Source organism: Molothrus ater, chromosome 29 (genome assembly GCF_012460135.2).
Source record: "Molothrus ater isolate BHLD 08-10-18 breed brown headed cowbird chromosome 29, BPBGC_Mater_1.1, whole genome shotgun sequence".
Lineage (NCBI taxonomy): Eukaryota > Metazoa > Chordata > Aves > Passeriformes > Icteridae > Molothrus > Molothrus ater.
Genome location: NC_050506.2, coordinates 206,139 through 232,481, shown reverse-complemented (window position 1 = coordinate 232,481; position 26,343 = coordinate 206,139). Strand labels below are relative to the sequence as shown.

General features: G+C 58.5%; 1 protein-coding gene across 1 annotated transcript; it reads left to right on the top strand.

The window, feature by feature from the left end:
- The first annotated feature begins 504 nt into the window (after nt 1-504).
- On the top strand, nt 505-25,341 carry LOC118695847 (putative PIP5K1A and PSMD4-like protein). Its single transcript, XM_036397656.2, has 25 exons — nt 505-574; nt 2,712-2,746; nt 3,197-3,271; nt 4,627-4,757; nt 4,846-4,963; nt 6,356-6,508; nt 7,420-7,719; nt 8,777-8,997; nt 9,665-9,748; nt 9,912-9,960; nt 10,478-10,562; nt 11,656-11,805; nt 13,061-13,199; nt 13,957-14,010; nt 14,682-14,745; nt 18,378-18,415; nt 19,080-19,220; nt 20,058-20,172; nt 20,851-20,937; nt 21,609-21,677; nt 22,634-22,849; nt 23,559-23,667; nt 24,193-24,324; nt 24,425-24,492; nt 25,009-25,341. Exons 1-25 carry the CDS (start codon nt 511-513, stop codon nt 25,198-25,200), a joined length of 2,889 nt encoding a protein of 962 aa, XP_036253549.2. The 5' UTR covers nt 505-510; the 3' UTR covers nt 25,201-25,341.
- The last annotated feature ends 1,002 nt before the right edge of the window (nt 25,342-26,343 follow it).

Sequence of the window (26,343 nt, the reverse complement as noted above, 5' to 3'; positions counted from 1 at the left end):
TAATGGTGTGCTCAATCTGCTCGTGTGACGTCACTCCGCCTCACCCTCCGCCAGTCACGTGACACCGCGGGGCCCAATCCGAGCGGGGGGAGGCGGAGCCGGTGCCGGAGCCGCGCATGCGCTATGCGGGCCCGCCCGCGTGGCCCCCGCTGCCCCCATCGCCCGCGGCCGCGTGGGGCGCGCCGGGAGGGGCGGGGCTGAGCGCTGAAAGGGCGTGGTTTAGCACAGAATGGGGCGCGGCCACGCGCGATTGGTGGGGCTGAGCATGGAGGGGGCGGGGTGGAATCAGAAGAGGCGCGGCTTAGCCGTGAGGAGGGGGTGGAGCCGTGCATGAAAGAGGCGGGGTTGAAACGCGGGTGGGCGTGCCTTTGCCCACGTGAGCAATGCCAATATGCGGAGAGGGCGCGGTTTATTCCCAAAGGGGCGTGGTTGTGTGGGCGGGGGCGTGGCCGGGCGTGGCGGGCGGGGGCGGGCTGGGGGGGGGGGGGGGGGCGCAGCGCGCGCTCCAAGATGGCGGCGGCGGCGGCGGGGCCCGAGTCCGGCGGCAGCAGCGGCAGCAGCGGCGGCCTCGGCGGTACCGGCCGGGAGCGGGCCCGGGAGCGGCGCCGGGGGGCTCGGGCAGGGCCCGGGGGGCGCGGCCGGGGGCGCCGGGGGGGCTGGGGGCGTGAGGGGCTGAGGGGGCTCTGGGGGCGTGAGGGGAATGGGGCGATCTTGGCGGAACTGGGGGGCTATCAGGGAGATTATGGGGTTTATGAGGGGGATTTGGGGGTTATGAGGTGTATTTGGGGGGGTTATGAGGGCTCTGGGGGCGTGAAGGGCTGAAGGGGCAGCGTGAGGGTGAGGGGGCTCTGGGGGCGTGAGGGGAATGGGGGGATCTGGGGGGTTATGACGGGAATTTAGGGGCTGTGGGGGGATTATGGGGGTTATGAGGGGGATATGGGGGTTGTGAGAAAGATTATGGGGGTTAGGGGGAATTTAGGGGGCAGTGAGGGGGATTTGGGGGGTTTTGAGGGGGATTATCGGGGGTTGTGAGAAAGATTATGGGGGTTAGGGGGATTTTGGGGTTATTAGGGGGATTTTGGGGGGCTACGAGAAGGATTATGGGGGTTATGACGGGAATTTAGGGGGCTGTGAGGGGGATTTGGGGGGTTTTGAGGGGGATTATGGGGGTTAGGGGGATTTGGGGGTTATTAGGGGGATTTTGGGGGGTTTTGAGAGGAATTGCGGGGGCTCTGAGGGGTCTCAGGGGTGCGGGTTTTTTGTGGGGTCTTTGGGGGTTTTGGATGAGTTTAGGGCTGGGAGACTCAGGGGGTTTGGGGGATTCTTTTGGGGTGTAGAAGTTTGGGGATCATGGGGATTTTTGGGGTCTTTAGGGTTTTTTGGGGAGTGTGGAACTCTGGGGCTGAGTGGGATTTTTGGGGTCTTTATGGGGTTATTTTGGGGGTGGGGTGTGGGGGACTCTTTTGGGGAGGGGATTTGGAGCTTCCTGGGGGAATTTTGGGGCGTTTGGAGCTTCCTGGGGGAATTTTGGGGCGTTTGGAGCTTCCTGGGGGTGTCTGAGGTGCCATGGGGGGAGTCCAGACCCAACTTTTCCCTGGAAAAACCAAATTCCGAGTTTCCCTTTCTCTACAAAACACCTGGGAGCGGACGGGGGTGGGATCTGAGAGGCCCAGAATTCCCAAAAATAAAAACTAAAAGCTGGGGAGCGGGGCGGGGAGGGAGCAGTTTGTCGGTGCCAGGGAAATCCGATTCCCGTTCCCGTCCGGTGACTCACAGGGGGTGGGAACGGCTCGCGGGGATCCCAAAACCCCAGAAAAATCCCAAAAGGAGCCGGGGATCGAGCAGCAAAGCCTCCAAAACCCCAGAAAAATCCAAAAAACAGCCGGGGATCGGGCAGCAAAACCTCCCAAAAGCCCAGAAAAATCCCGAAAGGAGCCGGGATGGGGCAGCAGAGCCTCCAAAACCCCAAAAAGAGCCGGGATGGGGCAGCAGAGCCTCCAAAACCCCAGAAAAAGCCCAAAAGAGCCGGGATGGGGCAGCAGAGCCTCCAAAAACCCCAGAAAAATCCCAAAAGAGCCGGGATGGGGCAGCAGAGCCTCCAAAAACCCCAGAAAAATCCCGAAAGGAGCCGGGATGGGGCAGCAGAGCAGCAAAGCCGCGGGATTTGTTCGGGCCAGCGGGGACGGGAGCAGGGGAAGGGTGAAAGGGTGAAAGGGTTAGGGTTAGGGGAAATGGGGAATTGCCGCCTCGGAGGCGTTTTTGGGGACAAACCCGCCAGGTCTGGGGCTCTCAACACCGGGATTTTTCCTTTTCCTGGTTTTCCCTGGACCTGGCAGGGTTGCTGGGAGAATCCAGCCCTTCATCCCGGTTTTTTCTCGGCTCCCAGTCACGTTTTCACGTTAAGTTTTGGGCTGGAGTCTATAAAAATTCCATCTGGGAAGGATTTTTTTGCTCCTTGCTTTTCCCTGGACGGATTTAAGGCCTGATCCCTGATTTTCTGCCTCTTTATCCGTGGGGTTTTTTTGGGAATTTGGGGCCAGAAGCCCCGGGAGAGCAGCGTGTGTGGGTGGGATAATTCGGGTTTGCGTTGTGTAGGATTTTTCTCTGGTTTTGTGGGATTTTTTCCCTGCTTTCCTGGTATTTTTCTGCGGTTTTACTCTGCTTTGTGGAATTGATCCTCTCTGAGTGTGGATTTTCCTTTCTCTTGGCAGGATCCAACACCTTCAAGAAGTCCCTGACTCCTGAGGTGAGTTCCAGGCTGGAAAAATCCCAGATTTCAGGAGCTTTTCCTGCTCCTTTTCTTCCTTTTCCTGCTCCTTTTCCAAGCCTGCCTTGACCCTGGGCAGCTCCTCCCGTGGGGATTTTGGGAATTTCTCCTTCCCAAGGGAATTCCTGCTCCAAAACCCGAATCTATCCTGGAACCACCCCCAGAATCCCTGGAAAAATTCAATTTAACAGCTCCTGGGTGAACCCTTGGCTCCCTGGGCCAGGAATCGCTGGATTGGGATTTGCAGCTTTCCCAAAATTCCCCCTAAAACGTTGCAGTTACTGTGGGAAAAGCCCAGCCCAGCTCTGTTTGCATTCCAGGAATGAACCCCAAACTTTTCCAGGTGGTTTTGGGTGGGAAAAAATCCTTTAAAAATTTGAATTTTCCAATTTTTTTTTTTCTCTCTTTCCATTTTTTCCTTTTTCCAAGATGCCGGGAGGATCCCAGACCATCCGGAAAGGCCACAGAGGAGTGGATTCCACAGGGGAAACCACCTACAAAAAGGTGAATTCCCACTTCTTTTCCCTTCTCCCAAGGAGTTTTGCCCTGTGGGATCGCTGTGGGAATGGGAGGAGATTCCGTAGAAATGAAGGAAAAAAGGGAATTTTCTGGGGCTTTTCCCCCCATTTTAATTCTCATCCAATGCCCCTCCCCAGTGAATTTCTATTCCCATTGAATTCCTTTCATTCCCATTGGATCCTTGCAGTTCCCGTTCCCATTGGATTTCTGTTCCCATTCCCCCTGCGCTCCAGCCATTCCCAGCCCCGTTCCCAGCTGGAATTCCCCTTCCCACCCCCATTCCCATTCCCGCTGCAATGCTTGTTTCCCACATTCCCATTCCCAGCCCCATTCCCACTGTAAGCCCCTGTTCTCCGCTGTAATTCCCATTTCTCCTGTAATTCCCATTCTCATTCCCCTTCCCATTCCCGCTGTAATTCCCAGTCTCGTTCCCTTTCCCATTCCTGCTGTAATTCCCATTCCTGCTGTAATTCCCATTCTCATTCCTGTTCCCATTCCCACTGTAATTCCCATTCCTGCTGTAATTCCCAGTCTCGTTCCCTTTCCCATTCCTGCTGTAATTCCCATTTCCGTTCCCACTGTAATTCCCATTCCCATTCCCACTCTAACCCCATTTCCCCTGTTCCCCCATTCCCATTCCCACTCTAACTCCGTGTCCCCCATGTCCCCCGTGTCCCCATTCCCGCTCTGACCCAGTGTCCCCATTCCTGTCCCCATTCCCGTTCCCATTCCCGTTCTAACCCCCCGTGTCCCCGTGTCCCCATTCCTGCTGTAACCTGGTGTCCCCGTGTCCCCGTTCCCGCTGTAACCCATGTCCCCATTCCCATTCCCGCTGTAACCGCGTGTCCCTGTTCCCGCTCTAACCCCGTGTCCCCGTGTCCCCGTGTCCCTGTTCCCGCTGTAACCCGTGTCCCCGTGTCCCCATTCCCGTTCCCGCTGTAACCCGTGTCCCCGTTCCCACTCTAACCCGGTGTCCCTGTGTCCCCGTTCCCACTGTAACCCCGTGTCCCGGTGTCCCCGTGTCCCGGTGTCCCCGTGTCCCCGTTCCCGCTGTAACCCGTGTCCCCATGTCCCCGTGTCCCCGTTCCCGCTCTAACCCCGTGTCCCCGTTCCCGCTCTAACCCCGTGTCCCGCTGTAACCCCGTGTCCCCGTGTCCCCGTTCCCGCTGTAACCCCATGTCCCCATTCCCATTCCCGCTGTAACCCCGTGTCCCCGTTCCCGCTGTAACCCGTGTCCCCATGTCCCCGTGTCCCCGTTCCCGCTCTAACCCCGTGTCCCCGTTCCCGCTCTAACCCCGTGTCCCCGTGTCCCGCTCTAACGCCGTGTCCCGGTGCCGCAGACGACGTCGTCGGCGCTGAAGGGCGCCATCCAGCTGGGCATCACGCACACCGTGGGCAGCCTGAGCACCAAGCCCGAGCGCGACGTGCTCATGCAGGATTTCTACGTGGTGGAGAGCATCTTCTTCCCCAGGTCAGCGCTCCAGCCCCGCTCCCGGGGCTCGGGGAGCCCCGTTCCCGTGGGCCCCGGCCCCGTTCCGGAACGTTCCGTGTCCCCGCAGCGAGGGCAGCAACCTCACCCCCGCCCACCACTACAACGACTTCCGCTTCAAGACCTACGCGCCCGTGGCCTTCCGCTACTTCCGGGAGCTCTTCGGCATCCGCCCCGACGACTACCTGGTCAGCGGGACCCTCCCTGGGCCCTGTGCCTTCCCGGGAATTACCTGGGCCCTTTTCCCCTTTCCCTTTGCCTTCCTGGGAATTCCCTTTGCCCTTTGCCTTCCTGGGAATTACCTGGGCCCTTTTCCCCTTTCCCTTTGCCTTCCTGGGAATTCCCTTTGCCCTTTGCCTTCCTGGGAATTACCTGTGCCCTTTCCTTCCCAGGAATTCCCTTTGCCTTCCTGGGAATTACCTGTGCCCTTTTCCCCTTTCCCTTTGCCTTCCTGGGAATTACCTGTGCCCTTTGCCTTTCCGGGAATTACCTGGGCCCTTTTCCCCTTTCCCTGTGCCTTCCCGGGAATGCCCTTTGCCCCTTTCCCTTTTCTCCTTTCCCTTTCCTGGACTTCTCTGGAATTTCCCTTTCCCTTTCCCTTTCCCTTCCTTGGATTTCCCTGGAATTATCTTTTCCCCTTTCCCTTTTTCCCCTTTCCCTTTTTCCCCTTTCCCTTTTACCCTTTCTGTCTTTCTTTTCCATTTCCCTTCTCTTTCTTTTCCCTTTTTCCTTCTCTTCTCTTCTCTTCTCTTCTCTTCTCTTCTCTTCTCTTCTCTTCTCTTCTCTTCTCTTCTCTTCTCTTCTCTTCTCTTCTCTTCTCTTCTCTTCTCTTCTCTTCTCTTCTCTTCTCTTCTCTTCTCTTCTCTTCTCTTCTCTTCTCTTCTCTTCTCTTCTCTTCCCTTCCCTTCTCTTCTCTTCTCCCCCTTCTCTTTCCCCCCTTTGCCCCCTGTTTTTCTCTCTTCCTCTCCCACATTTTGGGACACCTTTCCCCTTTCTCCTTCCCACATTTCCCCTCGTGCTACCGCCCAGCCACTCCTGGCTGCCCTTCCCCGCTCCGAGCCGTTCCCCTGCTCGTTTTGGGCAGGAAAACCCCAATCCCAAATCCCCAATCATCTGTTATCCCCAGGAAACCCCAGTCCCAAATCTCCAATCCCAATGCTCTGTTATCCCCAGTAAATCCCAATCCCCTGCTGTTCCCAATCCCCTGCTATCCTCAGGAAATCCCAGTCCCTGTGCTGTTCCCATTCCCAAATCCCCACTCCCAATCCCCTGCTGTCCCCAGTAAATCCCAAATCCTCAATCCCAATCCCCACTCCCACTGCCCAGCTCTCCCAAGTAAATCTCAAATCCCCAATCCCCACTGCCCATCTGTCCCCATTAACCCCAATCCCCACTGCCCTGTGTCCTCATTAACCCCAATCCCAATCCCCTGTGTCCCCATTACCCCCAATCCCTGTCTGTGTCCCCATTAACCCCACTCCCCTGTGTCCCCATTAACCCCATTAACCCCACTGCCCTGTGTCCCCATTAACCCCACTGCCCTGTGTCCCCATTAACCCCTCCCTGGCCGTGTTCCCCAGTGCTCTCTGTGCAGCGAGCCCCTGATCGAGCTCTCCAACTCTGGCGCCAGCGGCTCGCTCTTCTACGTCAGCAGCGACGACGAGTTCATCATCAAAACCGTGCAGCACAAGGAGGCCGAGTTCCTGCAGAAGCTCCTGCCCGGGTACTACATGGTGAGAATTCCTTGGGAATTCCGGGAAATCCCTGGGAATCCCTGCCCGGGTACTGCATGGTGAGAATTCCTTGGGAATTCCGGGAATCCCTGCCCGGGTACTGCATGGTGAGAATTCCTTGGGAATTCCGGGAATCCCTGGGAATCCCTGCCCGGGTACTGCATGGTGAGAATTCCTTGGGAATTCCGGGAATTCCCTGGGAATCCCTGCCCGGGTACCGCATGGTGACAGTGCCCGGAATTCCGGGAATTCCCTGGGAATTCCAGCCCTGGTAGCCTGGAAATCCCGGCGTGGTGCTTGGATCGCTGGAGACGGCGGGGCTGGGCTCACATCCCCCCGGGTCTGAGCCCCTTCCAAGCCCTGAACCCCAACAATCCATGGAAAACCCCAGCAATCCATGGAAAACCCCAACAATCCATGGAAAACCCCAGCAATCCATGGAAAACCCCAACAATCCATGGAAAACCCCAGCAATCCATGGAAAACCCCAACAACCCACACAAAACCCCCAAACCAGAGGAATTTGATGCTCTTCCCATGTTTCACCTGCGATTTTAACGCATCCCCACCCCAAAACCCCCCTGTAATCCCCCTGAACCCCCCTGAACCACCCCAAACCCCCCAAACCACCCCATAACCCCCCAAACCCACCCCATAACCCCCCCCTAAACCACCCCAAACCCCTCTGAACCACCCCAAACCCCTCTGAACCACCCCATAACCCCCCTAAACCCCCCCATAACCCCCCAAACCCACCCCATAACCCCCCAAACCCACCCCATAACCCCCCAAACCCACCCCAAACCCCCCTGTAACCCCCCAAACCCACCCCAAACCCCACCCCACGCCCCCCGTGCGCGCCGTGACCGCGCGGCAGCGCCCCCACGCCGCCCGTTGCCGCCGCTCTGCAGAACCTGAACCAGAACCCGCGCACGCTGCTGCCCAAGTTCTACGGGCTGTACTGCGTGCAGGCGGGCGGCAAGAACATCCGCATCGTGGTGATGAACAACCTGCTGCCGCGGCCCGTGCGCATGCACCGCAAGTACGACCTCAAGGGCTCCACCTACAAGCGCCGCGCCTCGGCCCGCGAGCGCGACAAGGCCGTGCCCACCTTCAAGGACCTGGACTTCCTGCAGGACCTGCCCGACGGGCTCTTCCTGGACGCCGACATGTACAGCGCGCTCTGCAAGACGCTGCAGAGGGACTGCCTGGTCAGGGATGGGGACTGGGGCTGTTCTGGGGGTTTGCACCGGGTTTGGGGGACAGGCAGGGCTGCTCTGCCTGGTCAGGGATGGGGACTGGGGCTGTTCTGGGGGTTTGCACCGGGTTTGGGGCAGAGTCAGGGGTGTTCTGTATCTCCGCCTGGTCAGGGATGGGAATTGGGGCTGTTCTGGGGGTTTGCACCGGGTTTGGGGGACAGGCGGGGCTGCTCTGCATTTCTGCCTGGTCAGGGATGGGGAACTGGGGCTGTTCTGGGGGTCTGCACCGGGTTTGGGGGACAGGCAGGGCTGCTCTGCGTTTCTGCCTGGTTTCTTCGGGAAATCCAGGGGTGTTCTGCATTTTTTCCTGATTTTTTTGGGAAATCCAGGGGTGTTCTGCATTTTTCCTGATTTTTTTGGGAAATCCAGGGGTGCTCTGCATTTTTCCTGGTTTTTTTTTGAGAAATTGGGGCTGTTCTGCCTTTTGTTTCGGTTTTTTGAGGTTTTTTTTTGGGAAATTAGAGGTGTTCTGCATTTTTTCCTGGGTTTTTTTTGGGAAATCGGGGCTGTTCTGCCTTTTTTCCTGATTTTTTGGAGGAAAATTTGGGGTGTTCTGCTTTTTTTCCTATTTTTCTGGGAAATCTGGGCTGTTCTTGCTTTTTCCTGATTTTTTCGGGAAAATCAGGGGTGTTCTGTCCTTTTCCCATGTTTTTGGTGGTAAATTGGGGGTGTTGTGTGCTTTTTCCTGTTTTTTTTGGGGGAAAATTTGGAGTGCTGAGTGTTTTTTTCCTCTTTTTTTGTGGGAAAATTGGGTTGTTCCACCCTTTTCCCGTGTCTCTGGGTTTTTTTCGTGGAAATCCTGTGCCTGTTCCACCCTTTTCCCGTGTTTCTGGGTTTTTTTCATGGAAATCCTGTGCCTGTTCCACCCTTTTTCCGTGTTCCTGGGGGTTTCCAACGGGGTTTCCGTCTGCGTGGAGGATCCCGGCCCGAGCGCGGCTTGGCCCGTGCCCGGCTGGGAGTGGCCCCTCGCCGCGGGGCAGCCCCGTTGCATTCCCCGTTCCCCCCGCAGGTGCTGCAGAGTTTCAAGATCATGGATTACAGCCTGCTGGTGGCCATCCACAGCCTGGACCAGGCCCAGCGCGAGCGCGCGGCCGCCGGCGCCGCCCGGGACCGCGACGGCGACCGGGACCCCCGGGGCCGGCCCGCGGCCCAGCGAGCGCTGTACTCCACGGCCATGGAGTCCATCCAGGGCGAGGCGCGGCGGGGAGGCACCATCGAGACCGATGATCAGTGAGATTGATACTGGGAGTGATACTGGGATTGATACTGGGATTGATACTGGGAGTGACTGGGAGTGACTGGGAGTGACTGGGATTGACTGGGAGTGACTGGGAGTGACTGGGAGTGACTGGGATTGACTGGGAATCACTGGGAATTACTGGGAGTTACTGCAATCCATTCCCTGCTCCCCATTCCCATTCCCCATTCCCCATTCCCTGACCCCATTCCCTGACCCCATTCCCATTCCCATTCCCCATTCCCATTCCCCATTCCCCATTCCCATTCCCATTCCCCATTCCCATTCCCTGCTCCCCTTTCCCATCCCCATTCCCATTCCCCATTCCCTGACCCCATTCCCATTCCCATTCCCCATTCCCATTCCCCATTCCCCATTCCCATTCCCCATTCCCCATTCCCATTCCCCATTCCCCATTCCCCATTCCCCATTCCCATTCCCATTCCCCATTCCCATTCCCATTCCCCATTCCCCATTCCCATTCCCCATTCCCATTCCCCATTCCCATTCCCCATTCCCCATTCCCATTCCCCATTCCCATTCCCCATTCCCCATTCCCCATTCCCATTCCCCATTCCCCATTCCCCATTCCCATTCCCCATTTCCATTCCCTGACCCCATTCCCATTCCCCATTCCCATTCCCTGCTCCCCTTTCCCAGGATGGGCGGAATTCCCGCCAGGAATTCCCGGGGGGAGCGGCTGCTGCTCTACATCGGCATCATCGACGTCCTGCAGTCCTACAGGTCAGTTGGTCATTATTAATTAATTATCCGTTAATTAACCCATGCGTCCCGAGCCTTGGGATCCCTCTGGACCAGGAGTTTCCACCGTGGGCTCCAAACCCCGGGAATTCCCTGGGAATTCCTGGGAATTCCTGGGAATTTCTGCTCCGTTCCCTCCCCGCAGGTTCGTGAAGAAGCTCGAGCACTCCTGGAAGGCCCTGGTGCACGATGGGGTGAGTGGGACATGGGAATTCCTGTGGGAAAACTGAATTTTTAATGGAAAAACGGGAATTTTTATGGAAAAAATGGGGATTTTTATGGAAAAGCAGAATTGTTTGAAAGGCAAACAGCCTTTTTAAGGAAAAATGGCCCTTTCTTATGGAAAACCCCCAATTTCAGTGGAAAATCCCCAGCTTTTAAGGGAACTCACAAAATTTTGAGATTTTCCCTCTGAACTGCTGAAATTTCTGCCCGAATTCCTGGGATTTCCACCCGAATTCCTGGGATTTATTCCCAAACCTCTGGGATTTCCACCCGAATTCCTGGGATTTATTCCCAAATTCCTGGGATTCATTCCCAAAATCCTGGGATTTCCCCCCGAATTCCCGGGATCTATTCCCGAATTCCCGGGATCTATTCCCGAATTCCCGGGATTTCCCCCCGAATTCCCGGGATTTCCCCCCGCAGCCCCTCGGGGCTCCCCCTCCCCGCGGGGGTTCCGGTGCTCATTTCCCTTTTCCCGGGCTCCAGGACACGGTGTCCGTGCACCGGCCCAGCTTCTACGCCGAGCGCTTCCAGCGCTTCATGTGCCACACGGTGTTCCGCAGGGTGCCACGTGAGTGCCGCGCTGCCCAACGCCGCCGCTCCCGACGCGAGTCCCTCTGAGATTCCCGCTTTTCCCGCTGCCATTCCCGCTGCCCTTCCCACTGCAGTTCCCGCCCTTCCCTCCGTGATTCCCGCCACTCCCGCCGCCATTCCCACCCTTCCCTGTGCAAATCCCACCCTTCCCGCCCTTCCCGCCGCCAGTCCCGCCCTTCCCGACGCGAGTCCCGCCCTTCCCTGTGCAATTCCCGCCGCCATTCCTGCCGCCTCCAGTCCCGCCAGGAGTCCCTCTGAGATTCCCGCTTTTCCCGCTGCTATTCCCGCTGCCATTCCCGCCCTTCCCTGTGCAATTCCCGCCCTTCCCTCCACCATTCCCGCCCTTCCCTCCGCGATTCCCACCATTCCCTGTGCAATTCTCACTGCAATTCCCGCCCTTCCCGCTGCCATTCCCGCCCTTCCCTCTGCAATTCCCGCCCTTCCCTCCACAATTCCCACCCTTCCCGCCGCGAGTCCCGCTGCGATTCCCGCTTTTCCCTGTGCAATTCCCGCCCTTCCCTCCGCAATTCCCGCTGCGATTCCTGCTTTTCCCTCCGCGACTCCCGCCCTTCCCTGTGCAGTTCCCGCCCTTCCCTCTGCAATTCCCGCCCTTCCCGCCGCGATTCCCACGTCTCGGCCCCACTCCCCACTTCCCCCCCTTTTTTCCCAGCCTTTTCCAGCTTTTTTTTTTTCAGCTTTTCTCCTTCTCTGTTCCCCCAAAAAAGCTGGAAAAGTTCCTTTTTTTAATGGGTTTTTCCCCCTTTTCTGGGTTTTCCTGCTTTCTTACAGCTTTTCTTTCCTATTGTTTTCAGCTTCTTTTTCTTTTCCTTGACATAAAAATTCCCTGGCCAAGTTGGAAAAGTGCTTTTTTTTGGTTTTTCAGGGATTTTTATCCCCCCTTTTCCAACCTTTTCCTTCTCCTCCTTCTCTTTCCCTGACAACCTGCCTGAAATCTGCTTTATTTTCCCTGGGAAATGCTTTCCTCGAGGATTTCCCCCTTTCCTGCTCCTGCTGCTCCCTGCCCAGCCCCCGGGCCATTCCCGATTTTTCCATGGAATTTCCGTTCCCAGTGAAGCCGTCCCCGTCCAAGAAGAGCCGGGGCGGCGGCGCCGTTCCCAGGAGGAGCTGCCAGGGGGCGCTCCCGGCCCCGAACGCGGCCCCGAACGCGCCCGGGGGCGAATCCAGGGCCCCCCCGGGCCCCGAGCTGGACCCGGAGCAAGGTGGGAGCTGCGGCTCGGGCCCAAAAAAAACCCCTTTGTATCCCCCAAAATATCCCTGTTTGTATCCCAAAAACCCCTTTGTATCCCCAAAAATATCCCTGTGTGTATCCCAAAAAAAACCCCTTTGTATCCCCAAAAAATATCCCTGTGTGTATCCCAAAAACCCTGTTTGTATCCCCAAAAAAACCCCTTTGTATCCCAAAAAAAAACCCTGTTTGTATCCCAAAAAACCCCTGTTTGTATCCCAAAAACCCCGTTTGTATCCCCAAAAATATGCCTGTTTGTATCCCAAAAAAATCCCTGTTTGTATCCCCAAAAACCCCTGTTTGTATCCCAAAATCCTGTTTGTATCCTAAAACCCCTGTTCCCATTCCCAGTTTCTCAATCCCATTCCTGACCCCATTCCCAGTTTCCCAGTCCCCTTTCTGTTCCTGTTGCAGGTTCCTGATCCCATTCCTGATCACAATCCCATTCCCAGTTTCCCATGCCCAGTTTCCCAATCCTATTCCCAGTTTCCTGTTCCCACTCCCAATCCCAGTTTCCCAATCCTATTCCCAGTTTCCCATTCCCGGTTCCCATTCCCGTTCCCGTGCAGGCTCCCGTTCCCATTCCCAGTTTCCCATTCCCAGTTTCCCATTCCCGTATCCCGTTCCCGTATCCCATTCCCAGTTTCCCATTCCCGTTCCCGTTGCAGGCTCCCGTTCCCATTCCCAGTTTCCCATTCCCCGTTCCCATTCCCGTTCCCGTTGCAGGCTCCTGTTCCCATTCCCGTATCCCGTTCCCATTCCCTGTTCCCATTCCCGTTCCCGTTGCAGGCTCCTGTTCCCATTCCCGTATCCCGTTCCCATTCCCTGTTCCCATTCCCGTTCCCGTTGCAGGCTCCTGTTCCCATTCCCAGTTTCCCATTCCCCGTTCCCATTCCCGTTCCCTGTTCCCATTCCCGTTCCCGTTGCAGGCTCCCGTTCCCATTCCCAGTTTCCCATTCCCCGTTCCCATTCCCGTTCCCGGTTCCCATTCCTGTTCCCGTTGCAGGCTCCCGTTCCCATTCCCAGTTTCCCATTCCCATTCCCAATCCCATTCCCGTTCCCGTATCCCATTCCCGTTCCCGTTGCAGGCTTCCGTTCCCATTCCCAGTTTCCCATTCCCAGTTTCCCATTCCCGTATCCCGTTCCCGTTCCCGTATCCCATTCCCGTTCCCGTTGCAGGCTCCTGTTCCCATTCCCGTATCCCAATCCCATTCCCGTTCCCGTTGCAGGCTCCCGTCCGGATCTGCTCCCTCGCTCGGTGCCGGGCTCGGGCGGGGCCGCGGTGGCTCCGTCCCCGTCCCCGTCCCCGTCCCCGTCCCTGTCCAGCCCCTCCCTGGGCAGCGCCGGAGCCGCCTCCCCCCCCAGCAGGTGGGAACAGCGGGAAAGGGTTTGGGATCGGGGAAATGGGGTTTGGGATGGGGAAAAGGGTTTGGGATCGGGGAAAGGGGGTCTGGGATCAGGGAAAGGGGTTTGGGATCGGGAAATGGGGTTTGGGATGGGGAAAGGGGTTTGGGATCAGGGAAAGGGGTTTGGGATGGGGAAAAGGGGTTTGGGATCGGGGAAATGGGGTTTGGGATGGGGAAAGGGGTTTGGGATCAGGAAGAGGCGGCTGGGTTCAATTGCAGGGGGTTTGGGATCAGGGAAAGGGGTTTGGGATGGGGAAAAGGGGTTTGGGATGGGGAAAGGGGTTTGGGATCAGGAAGAGGCGGCTGGGTTCAATTGCAGGGGGTTTGGGATCAGGGAAAGGGGTTTGGGATTGGGAGAAGGGGTTTGGGATCATTCCCGAGGGGTTTGGGATCATTCCCAAGGGGTTTGGGACCATTCCCAAGGGGTTTGGGACCATCCCCCAGGGTTTGGGACCATTCCCAAGGGGTTTGGGACCATTCCCCAGGGTTTGGGATCATTCCCGAGGGGTTTGGGACCATTCCCCAGGGTTTGGGATCACTGCCAAGGGTCTGGGATCATTCCCCAGGGTCTGGGATCATTCCCAGGGGTCTGGGATCATTCCCAAGGGTTTGGGATCACTGCCAAGGGTCTGGGGCCGTTCCCGGTGTTTCGGGGCCGTTTCCGGGCGTGCCCCCGTGGGGTGTGGGGAGTTCCCGTTGGTGACCCCGAATCCCCGCAGGTCCGTGGGGGTCGAGGTGCACCCGGGCCCCGCCGCAGCCACCCCGGCCCCCAGGTGAGCCCCAATTCCCCGGGATTCCCTGGGGTTTTCCGGGATTTTCCCTGGGAATTCCGGGCTGTGGAGCTCCGGCCTCGCTGCTTTCCCAAACTTCCCGGGGTTTTTGGGAAATCCCAAATCCGGGGGGGTTCCCGCTTCTGCTGCCCCCAGGGCTGGAATTCCTGGGGCATTCCCAGGGCTGGAATTCCTGGGGGAGTCCCAGAGCTGGAATTCCCGGGGCATTCCCAGGGCTGGAATTCCCGGGGAGATTCCCAGGGCTGGAATTCCTGGGGCATTCCCAGGGCTGGAATTCCCGGGGAGATTCCCAGGGCTGGAATTCCCGGGGCAGTCCCAGGGCTGGAATTCCTGGGGCATTCCCAGGGCTGGAATTCCCGGGGCATTCCCAGGGGATGCCCTCTCCATCCCCGAATCCCATGGGATTCCCTACCCTGGAATGTTCTCTCTCCATCCTGGGATTTTCATCTGCAGTTCCTGGGGACTCTTCATCCATGAATCCCATGGGATTCCCGGGTGGAACTTTCACGTTCTCCTGGATTTTTCCAGGGCTTTCCAGGTGGTTTTCCCAGGGTTTCCTGGGAATTCCATGGGAGCAGCAGGGGGTTGGGATTGAGGGCTGGCGTTCCTTGGATTTCCCCCCAAAATTCCCGTTTTTCCCGCTGTTCTTCCAGCGGATCCCCCGGGCCCTCCCTGCCCCTGGAGCTGGAGGAGCTGCCGGAGACCGAGATCAGCTTTGTGAGTGTTTTCCATGGAAAAAAAACCGGGAATTCCCAGGGGCCGGGGAGGGGCTGGATCCTGGAATTTCCTGGGAATGCGGCGGGGTCGGCTCTGCCCTCGCTCCCGGGGCTTGGGGCAGCCCAAAATCCGGGAACGGCCCCAAAAGGAGGAAAACCCCTCGTTCCAGAGGGTCTGGAGCGCCCCAGATCCCCCCAGAGCATTCCTGGATTTCCCACCTTTAATCCCAACAGGATCTGGGGGAAAATTCCTGCCCAAAATTCCGGGAATTTTGCTTAAAAATGAGGAAAATTCCGGGGTGTCTGCAATATCCCACATCCCCCAAATTCCCTGGAATTGCCCCAAAAGGAGGAAAACCCCTCGTTCCAGAGGGTCTGGAATATCCCAGATCCCCCCCAGAGCATTCCCGGATTTCCCTCCTTGCCCGGGGTTGGGAATTTTCTGGATGAACCCCAAACACTCCCTGGGGAACGTTCCCGCTTTTCCCGGTTTTTCCTCATCCCCTGGGTTTTGTTTTCTCTCCCCAGTGAATGGGCACCGGTGGAATCCCAGCAAAGCCTCGGGATTCCGGAATTCCTGCATTTCCCAGCGCTCCCGGGGCTGGGAACGGCCCTGGGAAAATCGGGAATGTCGGGATCCCCCCGGGATTCCCTGGGAACGCCGAGCACGCCAGGGATGGAAACCCCGGGAGCAGGGACCTGAAATTCCCAGGAATTCCCGGATTTTGGGATGGAGAAAGGGGAGGAGAGAATTCCTGGAAAATTCCCAGCCGGAATCGGAGCTGCGCCGATTTTTTTGGGGGGAATTTTTTGGGGGAATTTTGGGTTTTTATCCTGATTTTTTTTTGGAATTTCAATAGGATCCCATCCCGGTTTTCAGTCCTGGGGGAGTTCTTGGGATTGGTAATTATTAATTATTAATTTTTAATTGTTAATTATTAATTTTTAATTTTTATTCAGGAATCGGGGTTTGCTCCGGGTTTTCCATGGGAAATCCCCTGGAAAAGAGGGGAAAAAAGGAGGAGAAGTCATGGAAAAACTCCTGGCTCCGCTTTTCCCAGCAGGAATTTTGGGAAGCTTTTCCCCCAGTCTGGGAAGAGTTTTCGGGGGAATTTTTGGGGGAATTTTTGGGATTATTTTGGGGAATTTTTTTAGGATTTTTTGGGATTTTTGGAATCTGAGCCCATCCCGGGATTCCCCCCCCCGGATTTTTTAAGGATTTCCCTCCAAGATCCCGGCTCAAATCCCACTTTGCCCATCCCCAAATCCCATTTTTTAACACTCCCACACAATTCCCGGGGCAGATTTTGGGATGGGCTGGAACAACCCAGGCCCAGAGCGGGGAATTTCCCCCTGGATCCCAAATTCCCCAAATTCCCCGAATTCCCCGAAGAGCCCGGAGCGGCCCCCGGGGCTGGAGCTGATTTTTGCTCCATCCCTGATTTTTTTAATGGAAAAATTCCCTTTTATCCCAGAGTCCCGCGTGGGAAGATCCCGTGTTTTATACAGAGCCTGGAATTCCGAGCTTTTTGTGCCGGAGAGCGCCCGAAGGCGGGGCCGGGAGGGAATTCGGGGTTCCCCGCCGGGAGGGCCCTCCCCGCTCCCGCTCCCACATTTCTGAAGGAAAAGCTGAGATTTCCCTGCCCCCGCATCCCGGATTTCCCTGGGATGGCCTTGGCCCAGCGCAGGGCATGCGGGGACAATTCCGTGGATTCCCCTTCTCCTTGGAATGTTTGTCTATATTAGACAAGGCCCCTCCCAGCCCCTTTTTATTCCCGTTTTTTATCGCATCAGGAGGGGAAATTTCCCACATTTTTTCCCAATTTTCCCTTTTTTTTTTTTTTTCTCCAATTTTTTTCCCCAATTTTGTTCCCAATTTTTTCCCCTGTTTTGCCCCAATTTTTCCCAATTTTTTTCCCCTTTCTTCCCATTTTTCCCCAACTTTTTTCCCAATTTTTTTCCCAGTTCCCCCCCCCTCGCTCCCAGAATGGAATATTTATGAATATTTAAATATTTTTGGGATAATTCCCCTTTTTCCTGGGAATTCTCCCCATCCAGAGGCTGGGGGGGAGGGCTGGGGTTGGAATTTTTGGGATTGGGGTTTTTTTTTGTTGTTGGTTTATTTTGGGGGGGATTTTCCTGTTCCAAAGGGGGAAATTTGGGAATCGTGGGGGGGGAATTTTCCAGGAGAAAACGAGGATTTGGCTCTTCCCGGGAATGGAGCCCTCCTGGAATCTGGGGCAGAATCCCTGGAATTCTCCTGGACTTGGACTGGAAACTCCCCTGGATTGGAGGGGAATCCATGGAATTTTCAGGGACTGGGAACGGACCTTTCCTGCACTGGGGAGATGGAATCCGTGGAATTCTCCTGGACTGGGACGGAATCCATGGGATTTTCCTGGATTTGGGACGGATTTCGTGGAATTTTCCTGGACTGGGGAATGGATTTCGTGGAATTTCCCTGGATTTGAGACAGAATCTGCGGAATTCTCCTGGATTTGGGACAGACTTTTCCTGGATTTGGGACAGAATTCATGGAATTTTCCTGGATTTGGGACGGAGTTCATGGAAATTCCCTGGATTTGGGACGGACGTTTCCTGGGTTTGGGGATGGAATCCGTGGAATTCCCCTGGAATTTTCTGGGGTTTTTTTCCGCCCCCGCCCCCCCAGAATTTCCCTGGATTCGGGAATTGGATTTCGTGGAATTTTCCCGGAATTTCCCCCGGCTTCGGGGATGGAATTTTCCTGGATTTGGGAATGGAATTCCTGGAATTGCCGTGTCCAGCCTGGAATCGTTTGTCACCCTCGGGTCCCCAGGTGGGGCCGGCCCTGCCCTGGGGACATTGGGGGGACATTGGGGGGGGGGACACCGGGGACACTGGGGACACTGGGGGGACACTGGGGACATTGGGGGGACACTGGGGACATTGGGGACATTGGGGACACTGGGGGGACACCAGGGACATTGGGGACACTGGGGGGGGCATTGGGGACATTGGGGACACTGGGGGGGACACCGGGGACATTGGGGGGACATTGGGGACACTGGGGGGACACCGGGGACACTGGGGACACTGGGGGGACACCGGGGACATTGGGGACACTGGGGGGACACCGGGGACATTGGGGACACTGGGGGGACACCGGGGACATTGGGGGGACACTGGGGGGACACCGGGGACATTGGGGACATTGGGGGGGGACACCGGGGACATTGGGGGGACACTGGGGGGACACCGGGGACACTCCTGGGGTGGCCTTGGCTGGGGTGGCCATGGGGACACAGCCCTGGGGGTGGCACAGGGGGACAGGAGACACCCCCGGGCTGTTCTCGGAGCCCCTCGCAGACCCCGCGGGTGGTGGCGCTGGGAGGGGCCCTTTGGGGACAGTCCCGGCCCTTTGGGGACAGTTCGGGACCTTTGGGGACCGTTCGGGACCTTTGGGGATAATTCAGGACCTTTGGGGACAGCGGCGTCCTCCGGCCATCATGGCGCCCCTCCCAGAACTACAATTCCCAGCGTGCTCCGCGCGGCGCCCCGCATAGAAGGGGCGCGCTGATTGGCCGCGGTGTCTGGACCAATCAGCGCACGCGTTGTTGGGCGCTGTGGGGAGCGGGCCGGCGCTGAGGGGAGGAAGGAGCCAAGATGGTTCTGGAGAGCACCATGGTGTGGTGAGAGCCCCGGGAGCGCCGGGCAACAGCCCGGGAAAGCCCCGGGAACCCCCGGGCAACCCCCGGCACCCGCGCGGGCACCCCCGGCCCGCCCGGCCGCTTTCCCTGAGTCATGGCCGGGGGGCGGAGCGGACCGGGCCTGAGGGGAGACGGGGCTGAGGGGACGGGGGGGGACAGGGAGGGACAGGGGGTGATGGGGAGAGAGGGACAGACAGGGACATGAGGGGACAGACAGGGACAGGGGGGACAGGGAGGGACCGACATGGACAAGGGGGGACAGGAGGGCACAGGGGGTGACGGGGAAATAGGACCTGAGGGGACAGGAAGGGTCTGAGGCAGAGATTTTGTGGGACGAGCCTCAACTGTTCCCAAAAAACGCCGGATCTGGGGGAATAAATGTCAGCAATTCCCCAAAAGTCCCAGATTTGGGAGGAGGAACATCAGCCATTCCCAAAACAAAAAAAACAAAAAAGAGATTTTGGGGAATGAACCTCGGCTCTCCCCAAAAAAATCAGATTTTTGTGATAAACCTCTGCATTCCCATAAAAATCTCATCTTAGACTGGAATAAACTTCATTTTTCGCCCCCAAAACCCCAACCACCCCAGCAGAGGGAACTTCCCGGGATCCCCTGAGCCATTCCCGGGTTTTTTTGGGAATTGCAGCGTGGACAACAGCGAGTACATGCGGAACGGGGACTTCCTGCCGACGCGGCTGCAGGCGCAGCAGGACGCCGTGAACATCGTGTGCCACTCCAAGACCCGCAGCAACCCCGAGAACAACGTGGGGCTCATCACCCTGGCCAAGTGAGGCGCTCCCGGGATCCAGAACCGACTGGGAATGAGCCTGGGATGGAGGGAACTGGGGAGGGACTGGGGGATGATTTTGGGGCTGTGGGAACTTCGGGGATTCTTGGAGTGGCTCATTCCCAGCTGGAATGGGAGGGATCTGGGGGATTTTGGGCTCATTGCAGGTGGGAACTGTGGGAATTCTTGGAGTGGCTCATTCCCACTCAGAATGGGAGGGATTTTGGAGGCAGGAAAAGTTGGGAGGTCAGGGTGAAGGGGCTGGGAATTGTTGGAAACCAGCTGGGAATGGCTCGTTCCCAGTTGGAATGGGAGGGATCTGGGGATTTTGGGGATTGGAACTTCAGGAATTCTTGGAATGGCTCGTTCCCAGTGGGAATGGGAGGGATCTGGGGATTTTGGGGAGGCAGGGAATTCATGGAGGAGGGGCTGGGAACTGTTGGGAATGGCTGGGAGCTGCTTTTCCCGCTTGGACTGGGACCGGTCTGGAACGGGAGGGATTTTGGAGGCAGGGAAAGTTGGGAGTTCAGGGACAGGGAGCTGGGAATTGTTGGGAACCAGCTGGGAATGGCTCGATCCCAGCTGGAGTCGGGCTGGTCTGCAATGGGAGGGATTTGAGGATTTTGGAGGTGGGAACTTCAGGAGTTCTTGGAATGGGAGGGATTTGGGGCTCATTGGAGCTGGGGAAATCTGGGAATTGGGGGATTTCCTCCCAGATTCCCCAGGAATTCCCGGGAGTTTCTCCTGTAGCTGGGAAGCGCTGCCGGCGCCGATCCCAGCCTGAATCCCGGGAATTCCCTCCCTCCCTGCTGAGGGAGCCCCGTTGCCGTCCCGCAGTAACTGCGAGGTGCTGACCACGCTGACCCCGGACACCGGGCGCATCCTGTCCAAGCTGCACACGGTGCAGCCCAAGGGCAAAATCACCTTCGGCACCGGCATCCGCGTGGCGCACGTGAGGCCCTGCCGGGCTCCCGGCAATTCCGGATGCTCCCGGGGTCACAGAGGGGGTGGATGTGGGACAGGGGCTCCTCCTGGGGTCACAGAGGGGGTGGATGTGGGACAGGGGCTCCTTCTGGGGTCTGAGGGCGTGGATGTGGGACAGGGGCTCTTCCTGGGGTCATACAGGGCGTGGATGTGGGACAGGGGCTCCTCCTGGGGCCACAGAGGGGGTGGATGTGGGACAGGGGCTCCTCCTGGGGCCACAGAGGGCGTGAATGTGGGACAGGGGCTCCTCCCGGGGTCACAGAGGGGGAAAATTGGGGCTTCCTTGGGTGTTCGTGGTGAAAATGGTGGGGGAGGCTCTAAAGCCTAAATCCATCGGAATTTCACAGAAATCCACCATAAACCCATGGGAATTTCACAGAAATCCACCATAAATCCATGGGAATTTCACAGAACCGCCCCTAAATGCCAAGATTTTCAGCCCAGCCCTGCAGTGTCCCCCTGGAGGGAGCCCCATCCCTGGGGCAGATCCTGGGAATGGGCTGGGGGATCCCCGTTTTCCCGGGATCTGGGCTGGGGGATCCCCGTTTTCCTGGGATCTGGGCTGGGGGATCCCCGTTTTCCCGGGAATGGGTTGGGGTATCCCCGTTTTCCCGGGAACGGCCCCAGATCCGTGGTTTTGGTGCAGCTGGCGCTGAAGCACCGGCAGGGCAAGAACCACAAGATGAGAATCATCGCCTTCGTGGGCAGCCCCGTGCACGACAGCGACAAGGACGTGAGCAAGGGCGGGAGGGACGGGGTGGGATCACAACAACGGGAACAGGGCTGGGAGCACAACGGGATCGGGGCTGGGATAACAACGGGAACAGCCACGGGATCGGGGCTGGGATAACAACGGGATCACAACAGGGTTGGGGCTGGGATAACAACAGGAATAGTCCTGGGATCGCTGCGGGATCGGGGCTGGGATCGCAGGGTAGAAACAGGATTGGCTCCCAGAAAATCCAGGACTCAACAAACCCAGGACTGGGGAGGGTCTCAAGTGTGGATCCCTGGGATGGATCCCTGGGATGGATCCCTGGGATGGATCCCTGAGCTGATCCCTGGGATGGATCCCTGAGCTGATCCCTGGGATGGATCCCTGAGCCGATCCCTGAGCCAATCCCTGAGCCGATCCCTGGGCTGGATCCCTGGGATGGATCCCTGAGCCGATCCCTGAGCCGATCCCTGGGGTGGATCCCTGAGCTGATCCCTGGGGTGGATCCCTGGGATGGATCCCTAGGATGGGTCCCTGGGGTGGATCCCTGGGATGGATCCCTGGGGTGGATCCCTGGGGTGGGTCCCTGGGCAGCTGATTCAGGACCGGCTCTGCAGTGTCGCTGGGCTCCGGGGCTGGGCCGGGCCCAGGTCCCGCCGGTCCCAGGGCGCTCCCGCCTCTCCCCGCAGCTGGTGAAGCTGGCCAAGCGCCTGAAGAAGGAGAAGGTCAACGTGGACATCATCAACTTCGGGGAGGAGGTGAGAGCCCGGGCGCTGCCGCCTTCGGGAACTCGGGGCTTCTCCGGCTCCGTGCGGGGGCTGGGAAACGCTGACGCGTTGGTGGTTTTGGGAGCGAGGTTGGTCCTTCCTCGAGGGCTTTCCTTGGATCCCAAACCCTCCCCATCCCCGATTCCTGCCGGGACCCCGCTGGCAGCCGGGTTTGCCATGCCCAGAGCCCCCTCCCAGCACCACAACCCCACAGGACCCCAGGTTCCTCCCCCAGAGCCCCAATCCCCACTCCCAGCCCCTCAGCGTTCCCAAATCCATTCCCAGCCCCTCAGCATTCCCAAATCCCCCATTCCCAGAGCCCCAATCCCATTCCCAGAGCCCCAATCCCCATTCCCAGCCCCTCAGCGTTCCCAAATCCCATTCCCAGAGCCCCAATCCCCCATTCCCATCCCCTCAGCGTTCCCAATCCCATTCCCAGAGCCCCAGTTCCCCACTCCCAGAGCCCCACTCCCATTCCCAGAGCCCCACTCCCATTCCCAGAGCCCCAGTTCCCCATTCCCAGAGCCCCAATCCCATTCCCAGAGCCCCAATCCCCACTCCCAGCCCCTCAGCGTTCCCAATCCCATTCCCAGAGCCCCAATCCCATTCCCAGAGCCCCAGTTCCCCATTCCCAGAGCCCCAATCCCATTCCCAGAGCCCCAATCCCCACTCCCAGCCCCTCAGCGTTCCCAATCCCATTCCCAGAGCCCCAATCCCATTCCCAGAGCCCCAGTTCCCCATTCCCAGAGCCCCAATCCCCATTCCCAGAGCCCCACTCCCATTCCCAGAGCCCCAATCCCATTCCCAGAGCCCCAGTTCCCCACTCCCAGAGCCCCACTCCCATTCCATTCCCAGAGCCCCAGTTCCCCATTCCCAGAGCCCCACTCCCATTCCCAGAGCCCCAGTTCCCACTCCCACCCCTCACCATCCCCAAATCCCCGTCGCAGGAGGCCAACACGGAGAAGCTGACCGCCTTCATCACGGCGCTCAATGGCAAGGACGGCAGCGGCTCCCACCTGGTGACGGTGCCGCCGGGGCCCAGCCTGGCCGACGCCCTCATCAGCTCCCCCATCCTGGCGGGCGAGGGCGGCGCCATGCTGGGCCTGGGCGCCTCCGACTTCGAGTTCGGGGTGGATCCCAGCGCCGACCCCGAGCTGGCTCTGGTAGGGACCCCACACACCCCAAAACTCCGTGGGATTGGGCATTGGCAGCGTCAGAATCCCATCAAACCCCAAATGTCCCAGCTCCCCCATCCTGCTGGGCCTGGGCGCCTCCGACTTCGAGTTCGGGGTGGATCCCAGCGCCGACCCCGAGCTGGCTCCTGTAGGGACCCCAAAATTCCCAGGGATTGGGCAATTCCCAATGTCAGATTTCCAATAAAACCCTGAATCTCCCCGGCACCGAACCCCAGGGCTCCCAGCCCCTTCCTGCCCCCCATCCCCAGCCTTTCCCAGATCCCAGATCCGGGGTTTTGGGGCTCTGCAGGCGCTGTGGGGGTCCCATTTCCTGAACCCCAACCCAGTTTGGGGTGTTTGTGCAGGCACTCCGGGTGTCCCATTTCCCAGATCCCAGTCCATGTTTTGGGGTGCATCCCCAGCCCTGTTTTGGGGTGCATCCCCAGCCCTGTTTTGGGGTGTTTTGTCCCAGATCCCCAGCCCTGTTTTGGGGTGTATCCCCAGCCCTGTTTTGGGGTGTTTTGGGGCGTATCCCCAGCCCTGTTTTGGGGTATTTTGGGGTGTATCCCCAGCCCTGTTTTGGGGTGTATCCCCAGCCCTGTTTTGGGGTGTTTTGGGGTGTATCCCCAGCCCTGTTTTGGGGTGCATCCCCAGCCCCGTTTTGGGGTGTTTGTCCCATTTCCCTGTGCGTCTGCAGGCTCTCCGTGTGTCCATGGAGGAGCAGCGGCAGCGGCAGGAGGAGGAGGCGCGCAGGGCGGCCGCGGCCTCGGCTGCCGAGGCCGGGATTGGAGCGACCGGGGGAGATGGTGAGGGGCGGTGGGGGGGCTGGGGTGGGGCTGGGAACGGGATTGATGGGGTTGGGAACGGGATTGGGAATAGGATTGATGGGGTTGGGAACGGGATTGATGGGATTTATGGGATGGGATTGGGAACGGGATTGATGGGTTGGGAATGGGATTGATGGGATTTATGGGATGGGATTGGGAACGGGATTGATGGGATGGGGTTTGTGGGATGGGATGGGAATGAGGGGATTGGATGGGAATGAGGAGGACTGAAAGGCAGGATGGGTTCAGACTGGGCATTGGGGATTAACCCTTCCCTGGGCGGGTGGGGACGCCCATTCCTGGGACGCCCCCTGGATTCCTGGGACGCCCCCTGGATTCCTGCACACCCCTGGATTCCCGGGATGCCCCCTGGATTCCTGCACACCCCTGGATTCCCGGGATGCCCCCTGGATTCCTGCACACCCCCGGATTCCCGGGATGCCCCCTGGATTCCCGCACACCCCGTGCACTCTGGGACACCCCCCCGTGCCCCGGGTGTGCCAGAGTCGGACGAGGCCCTGCTCAAGATGACCATCGGGCAGCCGGACTTCGGCCGCGCGGGGCTGCCGGACCTGAGCTCCATGAGCGAGGAGGAGCAGATCGCCTACGCCATGCAGATGTCCCTGCAGGGCGCCGGTGCGTGGGGAACCCCGGGAAAAACCCGGGAAAAACCCCGGGAAAACCCTGGGAATACCCAGGGGCTGCCCATGGATCATCTCGGGTTTGGCTTTCGCAGAGTTTGCCCAGGCCGAGGCGGCCGAGGTGGACAGCGGGGCGGCCATGGACACCTCCGAGCCCGCCAAGGTGGGCAGCTCCCGGAATTCCTGGAATTCCCAGCTCATCCCGGCCCATCCCATCCATCCCAAAAATCCCAATCCCATCCCATCCATCCCATCCATCCCACCCCACCCACAGGACAGGCGTGGGGTCACCCTCAGGATTCTTCCACCCCAAACCATTCCAGGACTCCCTGTCCTGCTTTCTGTGGGATTTTAGGGATGAAATCCTGGATCCTGCCCCAGTTATTCCATGGATTCCCCGCTGCACACTCCAGTAATCTCAGTCCCTCTAGACCCATCTGGATCGGGATGATCCTAAATCCCCCAGGCTGATCCCAGATCCCCCAGGCTAATCCTAGAGCCCCCAGGCTAATCCTAGAGCCCCCAGGCTAATCCTAGAGCCCCCAGGCCAGTCCCAGATCTCCCAGGATGATCCCAAATCCCCCAGGCCAATCCCAAATCCCTCAAGATGATCCCAAATCCCCCGGGCCGCTCCCCAATCCCACCCTTTCCCATCGCCGTTCCCACGTGTTCCCCGCAGGAGGAGGACGACTACGACGTGATGCAGGACCCCGAGTTCCTGCAGAGCGTCCTGGAGAACCTGCCCGGGGTGGACCCCAACAACGAGGCCATCCGCAACGCCATGGGGTCGCTGGCGTCGCAGGCGCACCGGGAGCAGCACCGGGAGCAGGGCCGGGAGAGCCGAGACAGGAAGGACGAGGAGAAGAAATGAGCCCGGGAACGGCCGGGACGGCGCGGCTGGGAGTCGGTGAATTGCTGAAATAAAAGGAATTAAAGCAGTTCCTTGGGAATGGCAGGGGAGTTCTTGGCGGTTGTGCGAATAATAAAGGGAATGGAAATGGTTTCTTGGGAATGGCGGCAATGATGAAAGGGATTGCTGGGGAACTGTGGGAATTTTTTGGGGAATTCTGGGAAGGATAAAAGAAATTTCTTGGGAATTCTGGGGAGAATGAAAGGAATTCCCTGTGCTGGGGTTTCTGGGGGCAGAATTCCCTGCAATTCCCAGGAATTCGGGATTGGGAATTCCCGCAGCGGCTCCCAGCATCCCCCGCGCGGTGTTTACCGTGAGGCTGAGGGACGGAGCCGGGCTGTTGATTGGCAGTAGGATCAACCAATCAGGGAGCGGGAGGAGCGGAAGTTGTCATTCTGGCGGCAAATAATATCGGGAGGAGGGCAGGGATAAATATGAGTGACAGCTCTGCAGACCAATGAGCAGCGACAATTGGCTTGGCGGGATTTTGGGCACTCCAGCCAGTGGGAGAGCGAGGAAGCAGAGGAGGACTTGAGTGGCAGCGCTCTCCACCAATGGCATCGCGCAACATGCGGACATGGGCGGGACATTCCCTCAGACGCCTCTGTGAGTGACAGCGCTGGCAGCGAATGGGAGGAGGGGGTTGAGGTTATTCCGGGCCCGGCCTGGGCGGGTTCTGGTGCTGAGGGACGAATCCCGCGCCCAATAGGAGCCCCCGGCCGGTAGCCGCCGCCATGGACGCTCCCCGAGGCCAATGGCGGCCGGAACCCGCTCTTGATAAACAGCGCGCTTTGACCAATGAAAAGCGAGATAAGGAGGGGGGAATAATTGATCGGCAGCGCTTTTAACCAATCGGCAGCGAGATGCGCCAGCGCTGGAAACCAATAGGAAGCGAGTTAATCGCAGTGGGCGAGGCTTCGCGGGTTGAATGACACCCGCGCTTCCCAATCAACTTGCCCGCTGTGGGGCGGGTCCCGCTCAGCCAATGGGGAGTGTGGACGGCCGCGTTTAGCATTGAGTGACAGCTGGAAGAACCAATCAGAATGTGAATTTTGAAGAGTGACGGGTCGGGTAGCCAATGGAAAAGAGCGGCGAGGGCGGGAA

Excerpts from the sequence above, each read along its gene's own strand:
- LOC118695847 (XM_036397656.2), top strand. The coding sequence starts at position 511 with ATGGCGGCGGCGGCGGCGGGGCCCGAGTCCGGCGGCAGCAGCGGCAGC. Across the intron at positions 13,200-13,956 it reads GCCGCCTCCCCCCCCAGCAG|GTCCGTGGGGGTCGAGGTGC; the intron begins GTGGGAACAGCG and ends GAATCCCCGCAG. Across the intron at positions 19,221-20,057 it reads GGGCTCATCACCCTGGCCAA|TAACTGCGAGGTGCTGACCA; the intron begins GTGAGGCGCTCC and ends GCCGTCCCGCAG.